At 35.2% G+C, this 21,586-nt stretch overlaps 1 protein-coding gene across 1 annotated transcript in view; it reads right to left on the bottom strand.

Annotated features, from left to right (window-relative positions):
* LOC130914710 (SH3 domain-binding protein 5-like) overlaps window positions 1–11,984 on the bottom strand; it is a 30,506-nt gene extending 18,522 nt beyond the window's left edge. Inside the window, exons 1-3 of the mRNA XM_057834146.1 lie at window positions 11,041–11,984; window positions 4,624–4,686; window positions 901–1,029 (exon numbers count right to left, since the gene is read on the bottom strand). Coding sequence (XP_057690129.1) covers window positions 901–1,029; window positions 4,624–4,686; window positions 11,041–11,106 — 258 coding nt within the window. The 5' untranslated portion in view covers window positions 11,107–11,984. The remainder of the gene's footprint in view (window positions 1–900; window positions 1,030–4,623; window positions 4,687–11,040) is intronic.
* Between the last annotated feature and the right edge of the window lie 9,602 nt (window positions 11,985–21,586).

Below are 21,586 nucleotides of genomic sequence, written 5' to 3'. Positions count from 1 at the left end.
GTCCATATCTATAAAGAATACAGGGATTTAAGCATTTATTCACAAAAATCTTCAACGGAAAAAACTCTTTGTGTTTCCACTTGGTCAGCTTTGACGGAAATAGGCCCCCTATGAATCGGCCCCGTGTCCCGTCAATACCTTATGAAGTCTAGGGCTGGGCTTTAACTGTATTTTTCAAATTAATCTTTTTTTTTTTTTTTTTTGTCTGTAAAGCTGAAAAACGGAAAAAAAAGAGGACAGAACACGTCATATTAATAAAGTACAGTAAAAAATACGATAATGGGAGGTTACAATAAGGTACTGTTTATGCGACTTAACACAAAACACAACTGGAGACAAAATGGAAGCCAAGTCGAGTACATCGTAACCCGGGGAATACTTGTATTTATTTAGATTAAGGATTAATCACCGTTTATTTTTTAGATTAGTTTATCTATGTTGTATGACCCTGGAGTTACCATTTTAGCAAGAATAGTGCACCAATAGAAAAAACTATGGATGTTATGCAACTGTATGATTGTTTTCCAAAGCAAAAGCACATGTTTGCATTTATTACAAAGATAGACATGTGCTTTCGTCAAGGTCTACAAACTACAAAGATCTTGACATTTACAGATTTTTCAGTTTTCACTATACTAAAAATGTATAGACAAAAGTTTCTCTTTTTATTAAAGAAATAAAGGCTAACAAAAAAACAAATGAAAAAAAAAAAGTTAACTCATTCACTCCCAAACATTTTGCATTTTTGTCTCGTCTGGTTATATTTTAGTCTCCCAAAACACATTTTTTGCTTATTAGCGTCTCATCGTCATCATGAAAAAAAGCGTTGGCTGACGAAATATTTTCGTTATCGCCATGGTTGAAGGAAACCACGCTGCCTAAAATGTAAATATAACTTACCTGTCGGGTTAGACGTCGAGCGTCCCAGTACGGTTTGGACTCGTCGACGGGTTTCCCGATTTTGTCGAGCAGCTCGTCGAGCTTGACGGTGGCGTCAACCAAAACAGAGCGGAATTTTTGCCTGGCGTCCTGTTAAAAAGCAGATAAACATCTGTTTTGGGCTCTGATAATCCGACATTTGCAATAAGAGTGGCACATCCCGTCATCAGACAGAGATTATCTATTTGCTGACTTCAGGACAGCGTGAGACTTTCGACTCTTTTACAATGTTGCTGGCCTAGAAACGTAAAAATGTAAGACGTGGCTGAGTTTTAATGATGCTAAGGGGTCACTTATGGCAACTTAGGTGGATTCCATGTGACCCTGGTCAGGTGAGTCAACAAATTAAATAATTTAAGGAATTCAACAGGCTTGTAAACAATGAGCAGCACAAGAATTTCTTGCTTTTCAACAGCTGATGTCAGGAAAAATATCAGCGACATGAGAATGTATTGTATGTAATTGTAAGTCTATAATCATGGGATTGTCAACACTTATGTTAGCTAACCATCCTGTTAACTCAATGGCTTCTATTGAAGACAATAGATGAACCGGGTTTAAAAATTAACTGACAGACGGAGCCTCTTTCGGAGGCCCGTTTCTTGAATCTCGCTCTCCTAGAAATGGTGACAATTTGACAGGCCAAAATCTCACAAAAGTGAAAGCGATTGCACACCTGTGTGACTTGGGGAGTACCACATGATTCCCTTTTGTGGTTTAGTTTTCCCCTATGCATTTTTATATACTTCAGTTCGCTCGGCATCGGGTCGAGAAGGGCCGACCCACACCTGGCCGAGCAGCAACCCCTTCATCAGGGTTGGATCATCACCAAAATGGATGTATCGTATAACTCGCATATAGGTCGCATTTTTTAAACCAAAATTTTCAGGTGCGATCTATACGCCGTCTCACGATCGCCCAATTCAGACGGTCGTAAAACTGAAAAAATCTTACCAGTTAGCATTAGCTACAGTACGTATGCTAACTATACAGACAAGTTACGATTAAAATAATAAATAAATATTAATAAAACAAATATCTAATAAAAAAATTCTTGTACAACAAAAATATGCACTGTTCTTTAGACAAACGCTACTTACCACTAGGGCTGAATCTATCGATTATTTTAGTAGTCGATTAATCGGTGAACTAGTTAGTTCGAATAATCCAGTAATCGGATAAGGAACATGAAAAATTAAAATACCTGAGCTAAGCCTCAAACAAAAATACACAAGTAAATAAATGAGGATCTATGTACAACAAAAGAACATTTGGTTAACTTGCATAGCAAAAGTCCAGTAGCTTAAATGCTATTTAATGCTAACATTTTTTTTTTTTAGCAATACTCTTAACAAATGGTTCAGACACGTATTCCCACAAAAAAACAGCTAAATATAACTATAAATTTAAATTACGAATGCATTAAAAAAATATTAGCTCAAACAAAAGCTAGTGTTGGTCTGAACTAGGGCTGCAGCTATCGTTTATTTTAGTCGTCGATTAATCGGTGAAGTAGTTAGTTCGAATAATCGAGTAATCGGATGAGTAACATGAAAAATTAAAATACCTGAGCTCCCTTAGCTTTTTTTAATTTTTTTTATTTTTATTTTTTTACAATCCTTTTAACAAATGGTTCAGACACATATTCCCACAAACAATGGCTAAATATACCTATACGTATAACTAAATGACGAATGCATTTAAAAAAACAGTGCAAACAAAAAACTGGCTTATGTTGGTCTTAACATGGAGCAGCTGGATTCAGCCATGTGAAATGAGGCATACTAGAGGGCAGTGTATCCACCCAAATCAATAAAACTGAACGCAAACACTTTCAAAATAAACCATTACAATGCCACTTTAATTAAACGAATACTTGAAGCAGCAAAATTTAATTCGAATCTTTTTTTCTAATCGAATACTCGAGGTTATTGATTAATCGTTGCAGCACTACTTACGACTTTCCCAAGGAAGAAATAAAGACCGACATCACGACCGAAGCTGCAACTGCGTACGTCGCGCAGCCATCTTGGCTTTCAAAACAAGCAATGTCGCCCAGCGACCTCAAGAGGTTGCTCTAGGAGCGCATATCAAGAGGAATTTGAGGGCTTCCATCCATAGTGATGAGGAAGAGTTACCGTAAGACAGTGCTTCTCAATTATTTTCTGTCACGCCCCCTCCAAGGAAGACGCCGCCACTGTAAATAGTATCATTTGTCTATAAAATTACTATTATAAATACGCATCTGCCTAACATTGTGTCCTTTTTTTCTATTAAAGAAAAAAAGTAACGTAGATCAACTTGTAATGAAGTATAACTTTATTAACATTGTTTTGTTTGTAACAGAGAAGACTTGACGTGCATCAATTTGCCTGAATTTAAAAAAAAAAAAAAAAAAAATCAAAGCCAAACTAAAAAATACACTCAAGGTACATTTTTGACCATTTGATACAGAAAAATAAAATGTCATAAAATCAGTAAATAATAACAAATTAAAATTGATTAGAAACATTCACTCATGAGGACAATGTGCCAAAAAATTTGACCGAAAAAACAAATCTGAATAAAAGAAAAAAAAAAAAGTGTCCTTGGACAGGACAGTTCTTATTTTTGCTGCTCACAGTATTTACCTCCTTTGCAATGGTGTGGAGTTATTTTGCAATGAGCATGCTAACAATGCTCACTAGCTTACTGACATAACACTGACAAAGCAGGACGACTGTTGGCAATATTCGGCACGTTTTCACTGAAAAAATCAAGCGGTTTAACAATGAGATTGGGGTCTAATGTCTTTAAGTGGCGTCTTAATTGATTTGGCTTCTGGCTGTCTGCTATAATTATTTTTAGACACAGTAAACAGTGGTCTTTCATCATCACCCACTGTATTAAAAGTCAAAGCTAAAAGGCAAACTGCACGAAAAAAGCACATTCACGGCGGCCGAGGTAGAACCGTAGGTGAGGGCGGTCGTCGTGACGATCCCAAGCCGAAAACGGTACTTCTCGGGCGGCGACGTGAGAACCGGACAAGACAGTGGGTCGCTGCGTGAGTGAGTCCGGTCGGAAAACGGCTTTCGAAAACGGCGGTGGCACACTGCTCTTCATATCTGTTGTCTGTGTGTGCTCAGTGCTCTTCCTTAGTTCAAAAAGACTGCGCGCACTCTGAAAATGAGAGCGCCACTGCCACCTACTGAGTGGATGTGCAAGTACACTTTATTCCAGTACAGCAAAAAAAAAAAAAAAAAAAAAAAAAAAAAAAAAGCATGTTCCCCGAGGTCACATGCGCCCCCCCTGGCATCGCTCTGCGCCCCCCCAGGGGGGCGCGCCCCACTATTTGAGAAGTACTGCCGTAAGACACTTACGGAAAAAAAAAAAACTAGAAACTTATTATATTACCACGCTGGCATCGTTTGTGTTGTGTACTTAGTTCTTACTATGAAAATACAGTTAATAAATCATAAAATGTACCAAGTTTCATCCGTTTCAGTCATATTGGTATCGAAAGTTGGACCAAAGATTTGCCCAAAAAAATTCCCTGATTCTGGTGCGACCTAAACGAGGGTCAACCTAAAGTACCTACTTTTTTAAACCATAAATTAGGGTAGCGACCTATACGTAAGTATACACGGAAATTCCCCTAGTGTTTCTATAGCTAGCTTAGTACAACATTATCGCCATCGCACTGACCTCCAGCTCCATCTCGCATCGGTTGATGTCGTCGGACGATTGGTTGAGTCGCTCCAGCTCGCCCTGTAATACAAGAAATGCCAAAGGTAATGTCAGGAAGTGAAATTTGCAGCAAATTATGTGCTATAATGTGCACTTTGTTTTATGGTTTTGACGTTGATATATCACGAGTTTATCACTAGTAGATGTCCAATCCATCTGAAGTGGGAGGGATGGCAGCGAATGAACGAACTCGCTGTCAACCCTCCCACTTCAAATGGATTGGATGTCTGGACCCGTAAGGGTGTTTAAAGTGTTTATAAAATAAATAAAGGATTAAATTCACAAATAAATGTTATTGATTAAAAAAAAATTATATATTTAGAAAATGAAAAACTTTCAAATTACATTTAAAAATACAGTAAAAAATTAAACCCTCCTTAATAAGAATCATGAAAAAACCAAAATAAGAAATCAAAGCATAGATTTTTTTAAATTACATTTTTTGTATTTTTTTTTAATTAATGATTTAAAAAATGAATTTATTAATAAATTCTTACTTTTTAACAACATTTTCTAAAACATTCTCTTGAAGTTTTGAATTTATCAATTTATGATTAAACAATCCTGAATAGCATAAAAACAGAAATAACAAGAAATTAAAGTAAAAAATTCAAATATGTATACAATAAAAATATATTTTTTAAATTAATGAACAGAGAATTAAGAATCAATATCAAGATAGAAATAAAAAAATCTAAGTCTACATAGAAAATTAAAATATTTTCTGCTTATTTTTTGTACTTTTTAGATTAATAAAATGGGAAATTTATTATTTCCTTTTTTTATAAAATTTCTTATTTTCTAAAAAAATATTTTTTTTTATGTATTAAAAGTATTTCAACATATTTTTTAAATTTCCTTTTGGTTTTTAATTTTTAAAAAATCTTATATTTTGATTCATTTTTTAATTTTTTAAAATTATTTTCTATTATACATTTATTCTGTCTTGTTTTTCTTTTTGTTGAATTTTCCAACTTTTAGTTGTACAGTATTTCTCCAACTTTGTTTTATATTATATATTATTATAAAAATAATTATTACTATTGTCTTAGTTATTGCTGATATCCTAAGTATCACATTGGTTTTGTCAGATTTTTTAAAAATGTCTTCTTTGTTTTATTTTCTTTCATCTGGCATATGTCCAAAATACAACATTCAAATAAATACATTTTAAAAATCAATTATTTATTATTTTCATGTACTTACTAGGGCTGTCAAAATTATCGCGTTAACGGGCGGTAATTAATTTTTAAAATTAATCACGTTAAAATATTTGACACAATTAACGCACATGCCCCGCTCAAACAGATTAAAATGACAGCACAGTGCAATGCCAACTTGTTACTTGTGTTTTGGGGAGTTTTGTCGCCCTCTGCTGGCGTTTGGGTGCGACTGATTTTATGGGCTTAAGCACCCATGAGCATTGTGTAATTATTGACATCAACAATGGCGGGCTACTAGTTTATTTTTTGTAGAAATTTTTACAAATGTTATTAAAACGAAAACATTAAGAGGGGTTTTTTCTATAACTTGTACTAACATTTATCTTTTAAGAACTACATGTCTTTCTATCCATGGATCGCTTTAACAGAATGTTAATAATGTTAATGCCATTTTGTTGATTTATTGTTATAATAAACTAATACAGTACTTATGTACCGTATGTTGAATGTATATATCCATCTTGTGTCTTATATTTCCTTTCCAACAATAATTTACAGAAAAATATGGCATATTTTATACATGGTTTGAATTGCGATTAATTACGATTAATTAATTTTTAAGCTGTAATTAACTCAATTAAAATTTTGAATTGTTTGACAGCCCTAGTACTCCCTCAATGCTTTTTGACCTATATTTGTTCAGTGTAAGCATCACTGGGGTAATATTACATTTTGCTTCGTTAAACTGTTAAATTAAAAACACAAGCTTAATATGGTGTTACTTAATTGTGAATTGCTCTGAATTGTGTTTGTTGCCACCCTAAAGCATGTTGTGAATAACAGCCAATGAGTTAAAGCTGTTACATAAATATTTTATAGTCCGTCGCATCTGTGCTCTGGAAAGGATTTGTTCCATTACGATTATGGGAAGGATAATTCTGGGTGAATTGAATGTTGAATATCGTGCCTCGTGCCAGAACCGATTTGGCCCTACTCCCGAGGATTTTTATGGATGGTGTTTGTTTATTGTTGAAAAAGCATGAAATAGATATTAAGGATAGAAATATGCAAGTTGTCAAACGTATCCATATGCATAATGTTGTAACCGGATATGATATTTGGTCACAAAAGTATCGATAGATTTGATATTCATTCATTTGTTTTAGCATCAGAAATTTGTTGTCATGTGGCGGAATAAATGTCAACAGGGCCTGGGTGAGATGAGTTTCTCCTCATCGCTCTCCTGGAAATGGTGACAATTTTGACAGGCAAAAAATTCATGAAAGTGAAATTGATTGCATGCGTTTGTGACTTGGGGTGCCACGCAGTCCACTTCCGTGGTTTAATTTTCCTCAACGCATTTTTTATATACTCCAGTTCGCTCGGCATTCTGTTGGGAGGGGCCAGCCCAACCCCGCTGCTGGCTGAGCAGAGATTTTACATGCAAGGTGAGTTCTGTAATGCCGTATTATCAAAGATGCTATTTAAAGGTGTCCCGATCGATCGGGTCCGATCACATCATTTTCAAAGTATCGGAATCGGCAAAAAAATATCGGACATGCGTTTAAAAAAAAATTTTTTTTTTTTTCCTTTAAATCGTTTTCTAATTGTATTTAACGTTACAGACAAAATTTCTTACACTCATCCAGAGTAGTTTAGGCTTATAGTAGGGCTATCAAATTTATTGCGTTAAGGGCGGTAATTTTAAAAAATGAATCACGTTAAATTATTAACGCATGCGCTGCACGACCCACTCACGCATTGTTGCGTTCAATCTACAAAGGCGCCGTTTTACCTATAGATAGCGCTAAAAGGCAGCGTATAATGAGTAGAGAGAATTTTGACAGCCTTTGAAGCCACTTTTTATGTGGATAAAGCCTTATAATACCTCTCTCAGCAATTAAAAGTAACGTGGGAGGCAATGTGGGGAAGAAAGGTAATAGTTGATCAATTTCTTAACACCCTATGTTCTTTCCCAATGCAGAGAAGATATATCAATTGGTGCCCCTACGCACAGTCATGGTTGCACTTCTCATCATGCATTTGGGTAGAATTTAAATGGCTGCAGTATCATTTACTGAAAGCTCAACAAATACACTAGATGGCAATATTTAGTCCCAATATACAAAGTCACATTTATCGGGAGCAAAAAAACATGATCGGAACAACCGTAGTAATGATAATAAGTTGTAAATTTTATTTTCATTTATCTATTTATTTTAACTTATTCACAACAAATACAACCATGAACCATTTACATAGAATCAGCAAATTTACAACAAAAAATAAAAATATTAAGAACAAATAAAAGGGTCAGGCTAATTTTTCAACACAAGCTGTATTGTTTGCGGAATCTCTTGGTCCTTATAGCCTTGGGGTTCAAAGAGAAACTTAAATCATCCAAGTATAAAGAAAACATTTTCCCAAAAACATGAAAATTTGGTTTTTGATTTACATATTTTACACAGTGAATGCGGAATTTCATCAAAATTAAGATTTAGAACATATCTTTTATCCAGTTCTAGTTCTTCAATGTTGGATAGGCCAAACAAAATATGTCTAAAAACCATTTTCAATGAGGGCTTAAAGCCACACTAAGGAACTTTTCAACCTTTTTAAAATATTTTCATACCATTTGAGATGATATATTAACTGACAACTAGTTGAATGACACCTCTGTTATGGGGTCTATGATATTGTTTAACCACAACTGGATTCATTACTATTTATCTTTTACACAGCAGCTGGAAACAGAAATTTTGTTCATTCCAACTACAGGTGACCAGGAGATCAGGATTTTACAACACTGTGCGCTGGTCCTCATTGCAAAATGCGGTCTTCCTTAAGGCAAAACGCTACTGTTTTTGTCAACTTGCGCCACTAAAATCGACCAAAACTGAAAGTTCTTTAGTGTTGCTTTAACTTTGGAGTTAATAAAATTATGCAGGTCAACCCAGAAGATGTTAAAGTAAGTCCATCCCCAAAATAAATGCACAAAATTTTGCACAAAAAGAGCATATTAATTTTAAATTTTACCATTGTTGTCTTTACAGTATAACACCTGTAAAGTATTTTAAGTGTGAATTCTACAACTTTATTTCTTCATAGATATTTTCTAGGCAAAAGCCAAGTATGTTTCCATTTAATATTTTCATATAAAACATTCCAATAATAAATTGCTGCAGGTTTGGAAACCATCTCCCTTTGAAGAAGTCCTCTCAAACAAGTTTGAGGTTTCAGAGGTTAATAATCCACATTTATAACCTATGAACCAACTTTAGATCAAAGATTGCAATGTTAAAATTTCCACCTTTAGGAGAATATTGTAATAATCTTCGAGCCCTCTGGTATTGCATCAAACACAATAGAATATTCACGAGGTATAACGACAGTACTATAAGCAAAATTCGTTTTATGTAGAAAGTAGACCTTCATCATTCAATAATTGACTAAGAAAATGTTATAATTGACCCATCTTTCAATATATAAAGATTTTTTTTTTCGATATTGTATGTCTAAATTGTTCCAAATGTAATATCTATGTAGTGAACAATTGTGATTATATATCATTGACCATGACATGAGTTGAGTGTGGAATTTGGCTAATTTAACTGGTAACTTAGAAATGTTATAGTTACAGCTTAATAGAAATTGCAGACCTCTGAAATTGGAAATTTTAGTGTTGTGACAACTGTAGCAGGTGTTAGTGCTTCCTTATTCAATGACAGTTCATTTTTTAAACTTCCCTATTTTTTTGCAGAACTAAATTGGACTTTTTTTTTTTTTTGGCCATTTGTGCTGGTTTTGCATATCATTCTTTTAGATTTTTACGCTCATTTTAGGACAACAAATGCAGTTTTCTAAATTAAATGATTGTCTGCACGTACAATTATGGTTGAAGAAATCTCATTTCTTAGTACAATTTATGGTTTACAGTATAAATAAAAATAAATGTTGAGCAGAGTATGATTTCAATTTCTGCATGACAAATTATCGTGTGTAATAGAAATAAAATGTTAACATAATATTAAAAATTATACTGTTGTTTATAAGGATGTTTAAAAAAAAATCAGTTTAAATGAACATCACCTTTCAAAACTTTAGAAAGTACCATTTTATAATATATAAGCAAAAGTAAACACTACCATTTAAAGGGTAAGTGACTTTTTTGTAATCTAAAACACTTTTTTCTATGTTATTTATCATTATAATACATATACGTTAATAAACAAACATATATAAATTAATTAAGGCTGTCAAAATTATCGCGTTAACGGGCGGTAATTTACTTTTTTAATTAATCACGTTAAAATATTTGACGCAATTAACAATTACAGTGTAATGCCCGCTTGTTACTTGTTTTTTGGTTTTTGGCGCCCTATTCTGGTGCTTGAGTCTAACTGATTTTATGGGTTAGTACCATGAGTGAGCATGGTGTAATTATTGACATCAACAATAGCGAGCTACTCGTTTATTTTTTGATTGAAAATTTTACAAATTTTAATAAAACGAAAACATTGAGGGGTTTTAATATAAAAATTCTATAACTTGTACTAACATTTATCTTTTAAGAACTACAAGTCTTTCTATCCATGGATCACTCTAAGAGAATGTCAATAATGTTAATGCCATCTTGTTGATTTATTGTTATAATAAACAAATACAGTACTTATGTACCGTATGTTGAATGTATATGTCCATCTTGTGTCTTATCTTTCCATTCCAACAATAATTTACAGAAAAATATGGCATATTTTATAGATGGTTTGAATTGCGATTAATTACGATTAATTAATTTTTAAGCTGTAATTAACTCGATTTAAAAAATTAATCGCAGCCCTAAAATTAATATGTCGTATAAATTTCAGTCAAATGAATAGTTATGACCCCAAATAACACTCTATAGTTGTGCACGTCATTGACGGCGATAGACGTCCAATTCATTCAAACTGTGAGGACTAGCTAAGAATTACCTTTCAGTGCCATTGACGGCGCTAGACGTCAAAGCCATTTTGAATGAAGGTGTTGGCAGCGAATAAACGAACGTCGTTGAGTGTTAATAATGTGCTAGTGTTCTTGTTAATATTCATTCACACAAAACGGATGACACTTCTCGAGATAAAAACGCCGTCAGTCGAACAAAAATGAAATTTACCAAATATTTGACGTCGTAGGTTTAAAAACTGGACGTATTAAGGTCAAACGTGACTACCTGGATGCGAGGGTCTACTTCTTCATCCTCGTAGTCCGTCTCGTCGTCACAGCGATGAGGGTCCATTGTTCGAGACCCGACAAAGAGCAAGCCGACAGCGGAGAAACACTTAAGGAGCCGACAAGAGAAAGCGAATTCCGCTCGGTTGCTGAATTGGTGTCTTCTTTTGGAACCGAAAAAAAGCCCGAGTGAACTACCTCCTTCCTCTCCACTCTTCTTCTCGAGTGAATGACTGAAAGACTGACTCCTCTAGTCTTGTTATGGTAGACCCGCCTTTTCCGGTACTCGCTGATTGACAGCTCATTAGCGCAATGCCGGGGCACAACCTTGTGAAAACTTCCGGTAAGGTCTTCTCATTTGCATACAGTCTAGCCATTTTATTTATTTCAATGCAACAAAACAAAACAAAGGGACGTACGAAAGTGCACGTACGAATAAAAGAATTATTCGGGTAATGAAATACCGTCGAAAAAGTAAATAATAATGAGAACTATGGCAGGTGTCATAAAATTGAAACATAAAAGATATAAAAGCATAAGCGGAGTTTAACCCCCCGGTGGCCAAAAGTGTCATTGCATGTAATTGACTTTGTTATATGGATATAAAAGTTGTAAAGCAAGAAAACACAAAACAAAAATGAATGAAATGAAAAAAAAAAAAAAGATAATTTTATAGTGGGTAAAAATTATTTTTCGAACAGATCGTATGACTAGCACCTTAGACGGTCATTTGCTCTGCATATTATTTTCAAAAAATAAAAAAAATAGGAGAGGGCAATTTTTCAAATGATTTTTTTCTTTGATTGAAAATATTTTTTCATGACTGAAGCAACTTTTTGGGGGACTGAATGATTTAGACACAAATGTCCTACCCATTATAAGGCCAAAACACAAAAAGTATAGCTAAAATCAAATTTTTTAAAATTAAAATGTATGTGTTGAAATGCAAATTTTTGAGTCTGCAATATTTTTTCGCATTCAATAAGTTTTTTTCTATGATTGAAATTTTTCTTTTTTTGATTGAAGTGATTTCCTTTTGAAAATACATATTTTTTTGTATGAAGTAACTTTTTTGATTGAATAATAAAGACACAAATGTCCTAGCCAAAATTTGGCCCAAACACAAATCAACATTACTTCAATCAAAAAAGTTGCTTCAACCAAAAAAAAAATTGACTTCAATAAAAAAAAATAAATCAAATAAAAATAGCTTTCTAACGCATTTTTTTAATTTCAGATTTATTTTTGCACCCACATTTTTTGACTGAAGAAACTTTTTTTTTTTTGATCGAATAATGAAGACACAAATCTACTTCCATATGGCTCCGTCCAGGGGATACAATTTTTGACTGAGGTAACTACATTGGCACAACACCGGCGGGCATACAATATTCAATGGATGAAAAGTATAGCTGTCCTGCCAGCAGCCTGATTTAGAATTCCCCTCAAGAATGATGGGAAACAAAAAAAAATGCTCATTTTCAACTTATTATTGTAAATATTCTTGTAATTTTATTGCTGACACTGCGTTTCGGGGTCATCAACATGTTGTGCCCCCCCTCCCCAAAAGTCAAACTCAGCCTATGTATAAAAGTTTTAATCTTTTCCCAAATTTTGTCAATTGAACATATTAAGCAGAGGTAGGTACAGTAGCCCAAAAATTTACTTACTAATTTACTTAAATGTTATTACTCATGTACCGTAATTTTCGGACTATAAGGCGCACCTGTCTATAAGCCGCCACCCACCAAATTTGACACGGAAACGGCATTTGTTCGTAGATAAGCCGCACTGGACCATAAGCCGCAGCTGTCCTCACTGTATTATGGGACATTTAAATCCAAAAGATATTAACTGGTAACACTTTATTTTAGGGCTGAGCCATCGATTATTTTAGTAGTCGATTAATCAAAGAACTAGTTAATTCGGATAATCGAGTAATTGTATAAGAAACATGGAAAATCAAAATACCTGAGCTGAGCCTCAAATGGTATTAAAAAAATATATATAATAAAAATAAGGATCCAAGTCCAACAAAGGAACAATTGGCTAACTTGCGTAGCAAAAGTCCGCTAGCTTAGATGCTATAAAATGCTAACATTTTTTTACATTGCTCTTAACAAATGATTCAGACACATATTCCCACAAAAAATGGCTAAATATAGTACCTATAAACTAAATTATGAATGCATTAAAAAACATTAGCTTGAACAAAAACCAGCTTACGTTGGTCTTAACAGGGAGCAGTTTGATTCAGCCATGTAAAATTAGGAAGACCAAAAGGCAGTGTATCCACCCAATCAATAAAACTAAAGGCAAACACTTTCAAAATAAACCATTACAACGCCACTTTAATTAAACAAATATTCGAAGCAACAAAATTTAAGACCAAAAGGCAGTGTATCCACCCAATCAATAAAACTAAAGGCAAACACTTTCAAAATAAACCATTACAACGGCAATTTAACTAAACAAATATTCGAAGCAACAAAATTTAATCCGAATATCTTTTTCGAATCGAATACTCGGGTTAATCGATTAATCGTTGCAGCACTACTTTATTTAACAGCGGCATCATAAGACTGTCATAAGACCAAATGAACCACCATGAAGCTTTGAACCAATTGGCGCAAAGCTTCATTGCTTCAAGAAGTCTCATTTGGCCATCACTTCTCCCTTAGGGGAGACAGTCAACCTCTGCTGCCACCTGCTGTCAACACTATTATTGACCAACATGCCTCCTAACATGTATTGCAGCACTACAGATATAAATAACGATCAAAAGTCATGTTCTGTGCTAATTATTTCTTCCGTTACTGTTCCAGTTGTTTCACTAAATGCTAGTTATGGTATTTTTACACTTTATTTGACAGTAGCGCCACAAGACTGTCATTAGACAATCATAATAATGACATGACACTGTCAAGAGTATTAATGAATGCTTATAACAGATGTCATTTAGTGTTATCTAGCAAATTATCTTACTTTTGAATGGATGTAAAAGATTCGAGCTGGACATAAATGGAGTTGGTGACATAATTTGCCGGTTAAAACTTAATGACATCTGTCATAAGCATTCGGTAATTCCCATGATAGTGTCATGTCATATTTATGACGGTCTTATGACGCTGCTGTCAAATAAAGTGTTACCTATTAACTCAAATAAATCAACAAATAAGCCACACTGGGCGATAAGCCACATGATTAAAAAATTACGGTAATCGTTGACAAGAACACTCTAGTATTGAGTAACATTGTGATTAACTGCTTACAATGTTTGTTTTTTGATTGTGGTATATATTTTTTCTCAGCACTACTTTATCAATATGAACTGTTATTATTTGTATACTGTATTATAACCTATTACTTGACCATATTAGTCCAAAATGACACAAAAATAATCAAATTCAGACCAGAACAACAATATGTAACATCACCCGTCCAAAGAGCATGCGTGCCCTCTAGTGGAGAACAAACATTGTTAACTCTGATTGGTATAATGGAGTCCTATTGGTGAAACTGAGACAGCCACTTTCAGCATCTCTGGCAATAATAAAGTCAATCTGTATAATAAAGTCGAAAAATGTAATGACTCTAGTGTAGCCCAAAGTAGTGGAGTAAGAGTAGTGTTTCTTTACAAATCTACTCAAGTAAAAGTAAAAAGTATTGCGTGGTAAAACTACCCTAAGAAGTACATTTTTCTCAAAGTTACTCAAGTAAATGTAAGTCAGTTAATGTAAAGCCGTTCTACTACTTACTAGGTCTGTTTTGTATGTGGTTAAAATCCGATCTGGGCCACATTTTTCAAAAATGTGGCTGCGGTCTGAACTGTCAAGTCCCCCAAAATCGGAATTCATGCAGCAATTACGTCAGCAAAGAGCGGAAAAAAAAAACTGAGTGCTACAGTAGCGATGGAGCATTAACACCTAGCTTGAATGCGGCAACAGCCATAAAAAAAATTAAATGGGTGGGCTTAAGCCTGAGAATGCTCGGTTTTCTTTCTGTGCGCCAAATGAGAAGTACTGTATGAGTCGGGGAAAACAGTCCAAATGTGCGTGCATGCTATCAATCCATATAAACTTTGAATATTGGACTAAACGGGGATTATTCATGTCTGCTATTTGTGCCCTCTGTTTGGAAATGAAAATATGACCACCCTAGAATGATGTTCAGCCAGCATGCGTAGTCATTTGTTTTGATGCTCCTCGCATGCGGATCGGTTTGCTCAGCACATATCGGACTGTGAATTAGCGTGCATGCGTGATATTTCAGCGGGCTCAATGGACAAAGCCAGTCTGAACGGGCACGTCAAAAACACAGATATGACAAAAAAATCGGAATTGTGCATTAAGACCTGCAGTATGAACCTTGCCTTACTGCCTATTACTATGGCTTCCAGATCCCCGGTTGGCTGCCACTAATATTGAGAATTTTAATAAAATATAGTAACAGACTAGCTAAAATTTGTTTGAAAACACAAAATGTTTACTCCTAACTGTTCCCAAATAAATCAACCTTGAATCATTAAACTGCGTTTAAATCAATGCGTGTGAATGCCATTCAAACTGGGACATGGGGATTTTTTTGCCACTCTTTTTGTTCTTGAACCTTGTAATCTGATTACATCTTCCCCCACACACAGATAATGGCTCGCTATCAGTAGCGCAGTGTGACTGCTACTGTTCTTTGGACCTGACCGAAATATGCCATAACATACTGTACTATCCAAATCTGTATGTATGTTATTTGACGAGGCTTTCGGTTCTTAGAAACATGAACAAAAAACACATTGTCTCAGCGCAGCTGGGCTTTCGAGAGCATCTCATCTGATTAGAAGCAGTGCCCAGAAATGTGGAATACAATTAGCCGGCATTAGCATCGCATCCTTGGTTGCGATTAGTCTTCATTAGAGTTTGATCCAATAGTCTGGACAGTGGACTGTGATGCTTTGTTGTCGGCAAAAATGTCGAACCGCTCACGCGGATGATTATTTTAGTTTCTCAAAAGACAATCGTAATGATGCTCGTTTTGAGGTAGCAAGGTAGAAAATGCAATTTCTTGTAGCTACATGATGTCCAATTGTCCTTCTACTGTGAATTGAAATGTGTTTGTCAAGAGTAGACATCCTTCATTTGAAGACGAACGTTCATTCGCTGCCATCTAGTGCTGCAACGATTAATCGTCGAGTAATTCGATTAGAAAAAAGATTCAAATTAAATTTTGCTGCTTCGAGTATTCGTTTAATTAAGGTTGGGTTGTAATTAGAGATGTCCTGATCGATCGGCATCCCGATCAAGTCATTTTCAAAGTATCAGAATCGGCAAAAAAATATCGGACTTTTTTTTAATATATATATATATATATATATATATATGTTCTAATTAAATCGTTTTCTAATCATATTTAACGTTACAGACCTAATATGTTACACTCATCCAGGAGGGTTATCAAATTTATCCTGTTAATTTTTTAAAAAAATTTATCACATTAAATATAACGCTATTAACGCATGCGCTGCATGACCCACTCACGCATTGTCGCGTTCAATCTGTAATGGCGCCGTTTTACCTATATATAGAGCAGGCAGTGTAAAATGAGTAAAGTGAAATTTGGCAGCCTTTGGAGCCTTTTTTTTAAATTGGCTAAAGACTTACAATCCCTCTCCCTACAATTAAAAATATCGTGGGAAGCAATGTGGGGAAGAAAGGTAGTAATTGATCTTTTTCTTAACACCCTATGTTATTTCCCAACGCAGAGAAGATATATCAATTGGTACCACGACGCACAGTCATGGTTCCACTTCCCATCATGCATTTGGGCATGGCTGCAGTATCATTTACTGAAAGCTCAACAAATACACTAGATGGCAATATTTAGTCACAATATACAAAGTCACAAGTCTTTCTATCCGTGGATCCCTCTCACAGAAAGAATGTTAATAATGTAAATGCCATCTTGAGGATTTATTGTCACAATAAACAAATACAGTACTTATGTACTGTATGTTGAATGTATATATTTGTCCGAGTTTTATTCATTTTTTTCTTAATGCATTGCCAAAATGTATATGATTGGGAAAAATTATCGGAAATGATTGGAATTGAATCGGGAGCAAAAAAAAAAAAGCAATCGGATCGGGAAATATCGGGATCAGCAGATACTCAAACTAAAACGATCGGGACCGGATCGGGAGCAAAAAAACATGATCGGAACAACCCTAGTTGGAACGGTTTGTTTTGAAAATATTTGCATTTAGTTTTATTGATTTGGGTGGATACACTGCCTTCTCGTGGCGACAGTGAATATGACATACCTCATTTCACATGGCTGAATCCAGCTGCTTCCTGTTAAGACCAACATTAGCTAAGTTTTTGTTTGAGCTAATGTTTTTTAATGCATAGGTATATTTAGCTGTTTTTGTGGGAATATGTGTTTGAACCTCCTTTAAATCCTCTAACTTAAATACATGTAGGCTCTAATAAACCACAATTGTTCTCTTGTAGTAAAATATGCTGTTAGAAACACATAAAATGTTAACTCAATGGCAATATTTTATAATATTCAGTCCATATTTTGACCGTTAGTTGGCGCCACGGTTTGCGGGCTCGCAGTGATGACGTCATTGGGATCTTTCCAAATGTGTAGCGTGTTCAACAATTGTGTATTGCTGCCTGAACTCGCAAAGTAAAATGCCACGATGTGCTGCTTTTGGATGCAATTTCCAGTCAAATTGAAACAAGGGGAGTGAAGTCAGTGGTAAAGGTGGAATTATTATTTTTAGCGAATAAATGTGCATAAGTGGAAGCTTCTCCCCCTTTTTGGTACCTGTATGCACGTATCCTACCCACCACACGTTACAACTGGCGCCCGAACATTTTTACTGGATCCTCAGTCAAGTAAGGGATCCGTCTATTTTCTGGATCCGACGGTCCCACCGCGTCTGCAATATTGGTTTCGGATCTGTCCATTTTTTTTGATTCGTTGGTCCCACAGCGGCTTTTCAGATCAGTCTATTTTGTGGAATCGACGGCCTAATCGCGGCTAAGACATTGCCATGGGATCGGTCTAATTCCTGGATCTTCGAGTGAGTAAAAAACGCGGATTTGGATTACTATTGCTATCTTTTTTGTTGACTATTCTTCGTGGGAGTTTTCCCCAAATCATACTAAATAATTAAAGCACTATGGCACGCTACAGTGACGACAGTGACTCTGACTTGGACCTTCCAACAATGTTGTAGTTCGTCAGGGAACGCGTGTTTGCGTACTGCTGAGCTCCTGAGTGAAGAGTGGTCAAGGTTGAAATTAGAGCTGAAACGAGTACTCGAGCAACTCGAGTAACTCGAGTTTAAAAACTGATCCGAGTAATTTTATTCACCTCGAGTAATCGTTTATTTTGACAGCTCTAAGCATCACGTTTTGCTCGGACTACTTTTAATGCGGGACAACGCGCTGTCACGTGCGGAGAGGAAGAAGGGGGGGGGGGGGGGGGACTTACTGCAGCCGACAGCCGCCACAAACAACGCCGACGTTGCTAAATACTAGCCCGCACGATGCTACGTTGGTACAGGTAGCGTCTCATGCGTCTCATAGAAATCACATGTATGTTGAACTAGATGCTAAATGACAGACTCGGCCGCGTCTGGGCAGCTTTAGTAAACAGCCGCCATCTTAAAGCAGTAGAGCGCTAAGCGCTAATAAAGAGCGCTAAGCGCTAATAAATAAGATTAACGTTCCTGTTCTGAAGTCACGTTAGCCCTGCGGAGGGCTAGGTTTCTATTAATTATGACCACTGTCGATGCTTGGCTAACGTGTCTTACAGGCTTTAACATAACATAGCATTGTGGAGTGATGAGGGTGTAAAATAAAAACTTAATCATGCTAACTATCAATTTTAGCTCAGTAGTCATTGCTGGATAAAACACCAAGTAGCACTGGTGCTAATGTGCTCCAATACAGCTTGTATCATACATTTATTTTGAACACTGCAAAAACTCAAAATCCTATCAGGACTTACAGTTTAGACTAACTTAAAACTTAACTAGAACTTAAAAATGGCTTGACACAAAGAGAAATTCAATTGAAAGACGTGGGAAAAAATCCAAACTTTTAAGTGATGTGTGTTATCAAGCGTAACGGCATTTTTAGGTAAGATATATATATATTTTTTTGTAATAAGATCTAAAGTTTTTTGAGTGAAAGCAGTGAATTAGTCTTCTTTTTTTTTTTTTTTTTTAATTCTAGTTACATCTGAGATGCAATTGTTGGCTGTTTTCAACAATATACATCAAAAATAAAGACATTGATTGACTGAAAATGGTTCAAAATTAGATGAAATGTCTTGTTTTCTCATGTATATTTATAATTGCTCTTCACCTAAAAATATATTTGTTTTATCCGATTACTCGATTAATCGATAGAATTTTTAGTCGATTACTCGATTACTAAAATATTCGATAGCTGCAGCCCTAGTTGAAATATTATTTGTTGTGAATAAATGTGCATAAGTGGAAGCTTCTCCCCTTTTTAGTACTTTTATACACGTATCCTAGCTACCACGTGTTACAATGTACAAGACATGGATTACACAAGGTGTGCTCTTTGGCCTGTACTGTATGTAAAGCACACAACAGCTCTGGATGCTAACAATCTACATAATTATATTGGGATAAGTTTGAAAACGCAATATGCTTACCTTGAATATCTGCTAATAAAACCGGACAGCATACACTCTCGCTCCCAACCGGAGTTCAACAGCACTCTCTCTCGCATCACCAGTTTTGCCCAACTTTTGTCTTATCAGGTATTTGCTGCACGCATTTTTCCCTGAAGCTCATCTTGTGAACGACCGACAGTGCTGTCCTGCTCTTCACTTTTCAGATCTGGTTCAAATAGGAAGGGTAGAACTGACGACACGTTGGGAAAGCTAACGAGTGACATGCTGGAATTTCGTCAACGGGCCCGGTGACGTCACGCATTGCGACGTAACAAGAATGGCGATCTATCACTTAAAATAATTTTACAAACTTTATTAAAACAAAAACATAAAGAGGGGTTTTAATATCAAATTATTATAACTCATACTAACATTTATCTTTTAAGAATTACTTGTCTTAAAAATAGAGGATCCCTTTAAAAGCATTGTAAAAAAAAAAAAAAAAGGTAGCATTTTATAGCATTTAAGCTAGCTTTTGCTATGTAAGTTCGCCAATTGTCCTCATTTATTTATTTTTGATACAAATTATTCGAACAAACTAGTTCATCGATTAATCGACTACTAAAATAAATCGATAGCTGCAGCCTTACTGCCAACCCTCCCACTTCCAATGGACTGGACGTCTACTCTTGATAAACTAGTTATATAGTGACGTCAAAACTCAAAACCACAAAGTACAAAGTTTTGATTGACAATGTCATAATATTTAACAAGATTATTATTATTGGACTCATTCTATTGATTCAAAAAACTAGCATTTTTCTTCCCACTTCGTTTACAATCGCTTCTTTTGTGACCCATTTTTAGCAACCAATTAATTTTAATTGCCCGAGTGAGTGACGCAGACCTACTGGTCCTTTATATTTAATTATCTCTTACTTAGTTAACTCATTTTGCGTTCTTTCATGTGCAGCAGTCGACGATAGTCAAAATGTTCAATGTCCTGCAGCGCTCTCACAATTAGTATTTCTTTCGAGCAAGAAGTGAAAAGTTGTCAAAAGTATACATTTTCAAGTACAGTACTTTATTACGGTGTATGTAAGGGTCCTTGAAAAGTTGAAATCCTTGAAAATGCTCGAATAAGTACATATATACAGTGCCCTCCATAATTATTGGCACCCCTGGTTAAGATGTGTTTTTTAGCTTCTAATATTTTTTTTAATTCAAATAATATGGAACCTTAATGGAAAAAAAGAAAAAAATCCAACCTTCAATACAAGTGCATTTATTCAGTGGGGAAAAAATCCCACATAAAGAAATAATTATTTGACATCAAATAATGTGGGTATATAATCTGTGGGTACAGATTAGTAAACTGTGGGTACAGTTTGGTAAACTGTGGGTACAGATTGCTAAACTGTGGGTACAGTTTACTAATCTGTGGGTACCGTTTAGTAATCTGTGGGTACAGATTAGTAAACTGTGGGTACAGATTACTAAACGGTACCCACAGATGAGTAAACTGTGGGTACAGATTAGCTATGATTTTTTATTTTTTCTATCCTGGCACCTGGGGGCCCTGTACAATGCTAACGTTTTACAACGATTAATTTAGATGTGTTTAACTTTATATGTCTGAACATTAGTTCTATGGTGTGTTGATGACCAATAAACATCTGTGAAATGAATTGTCGTCTCATATGCAATCAACAGTAACAGGTTTACTGGTTTTGTTCGTGAATTGCTTACATAAAAGAAGCATTAATTGATCCTACCTGCCTCATTTGACTTATATTTATGGGCTATAAAGCTCAAATCCTGTGGAAATGCATCTAGTCTGTATTTTGTGATCCATTGTTTTTTTGACTCGTGACATCTAGTATTGCCAAATG

This window comes from Corythoichthys intestinalis, chromosome 4 (assembly GCF_030265065.1).
Source record: "Corythoichthys intestinalis isolate RoL2023-P3 chromosome 4, ASM3026506v1, whole genome shotgun sequence".
Taxonomy (NCBI): Eukaryota; Metazoa; Chordata; class Actinopteri; order Syngnathiformes; family Syngnathidae; genus Corythoichthys; species Corythoichthys intestinalis.
The sequence above is the reverse complement of the archived record's forward strand: the minus strand, read 5'-3'. Positions and strand labels throughout refer to the sequence as shown.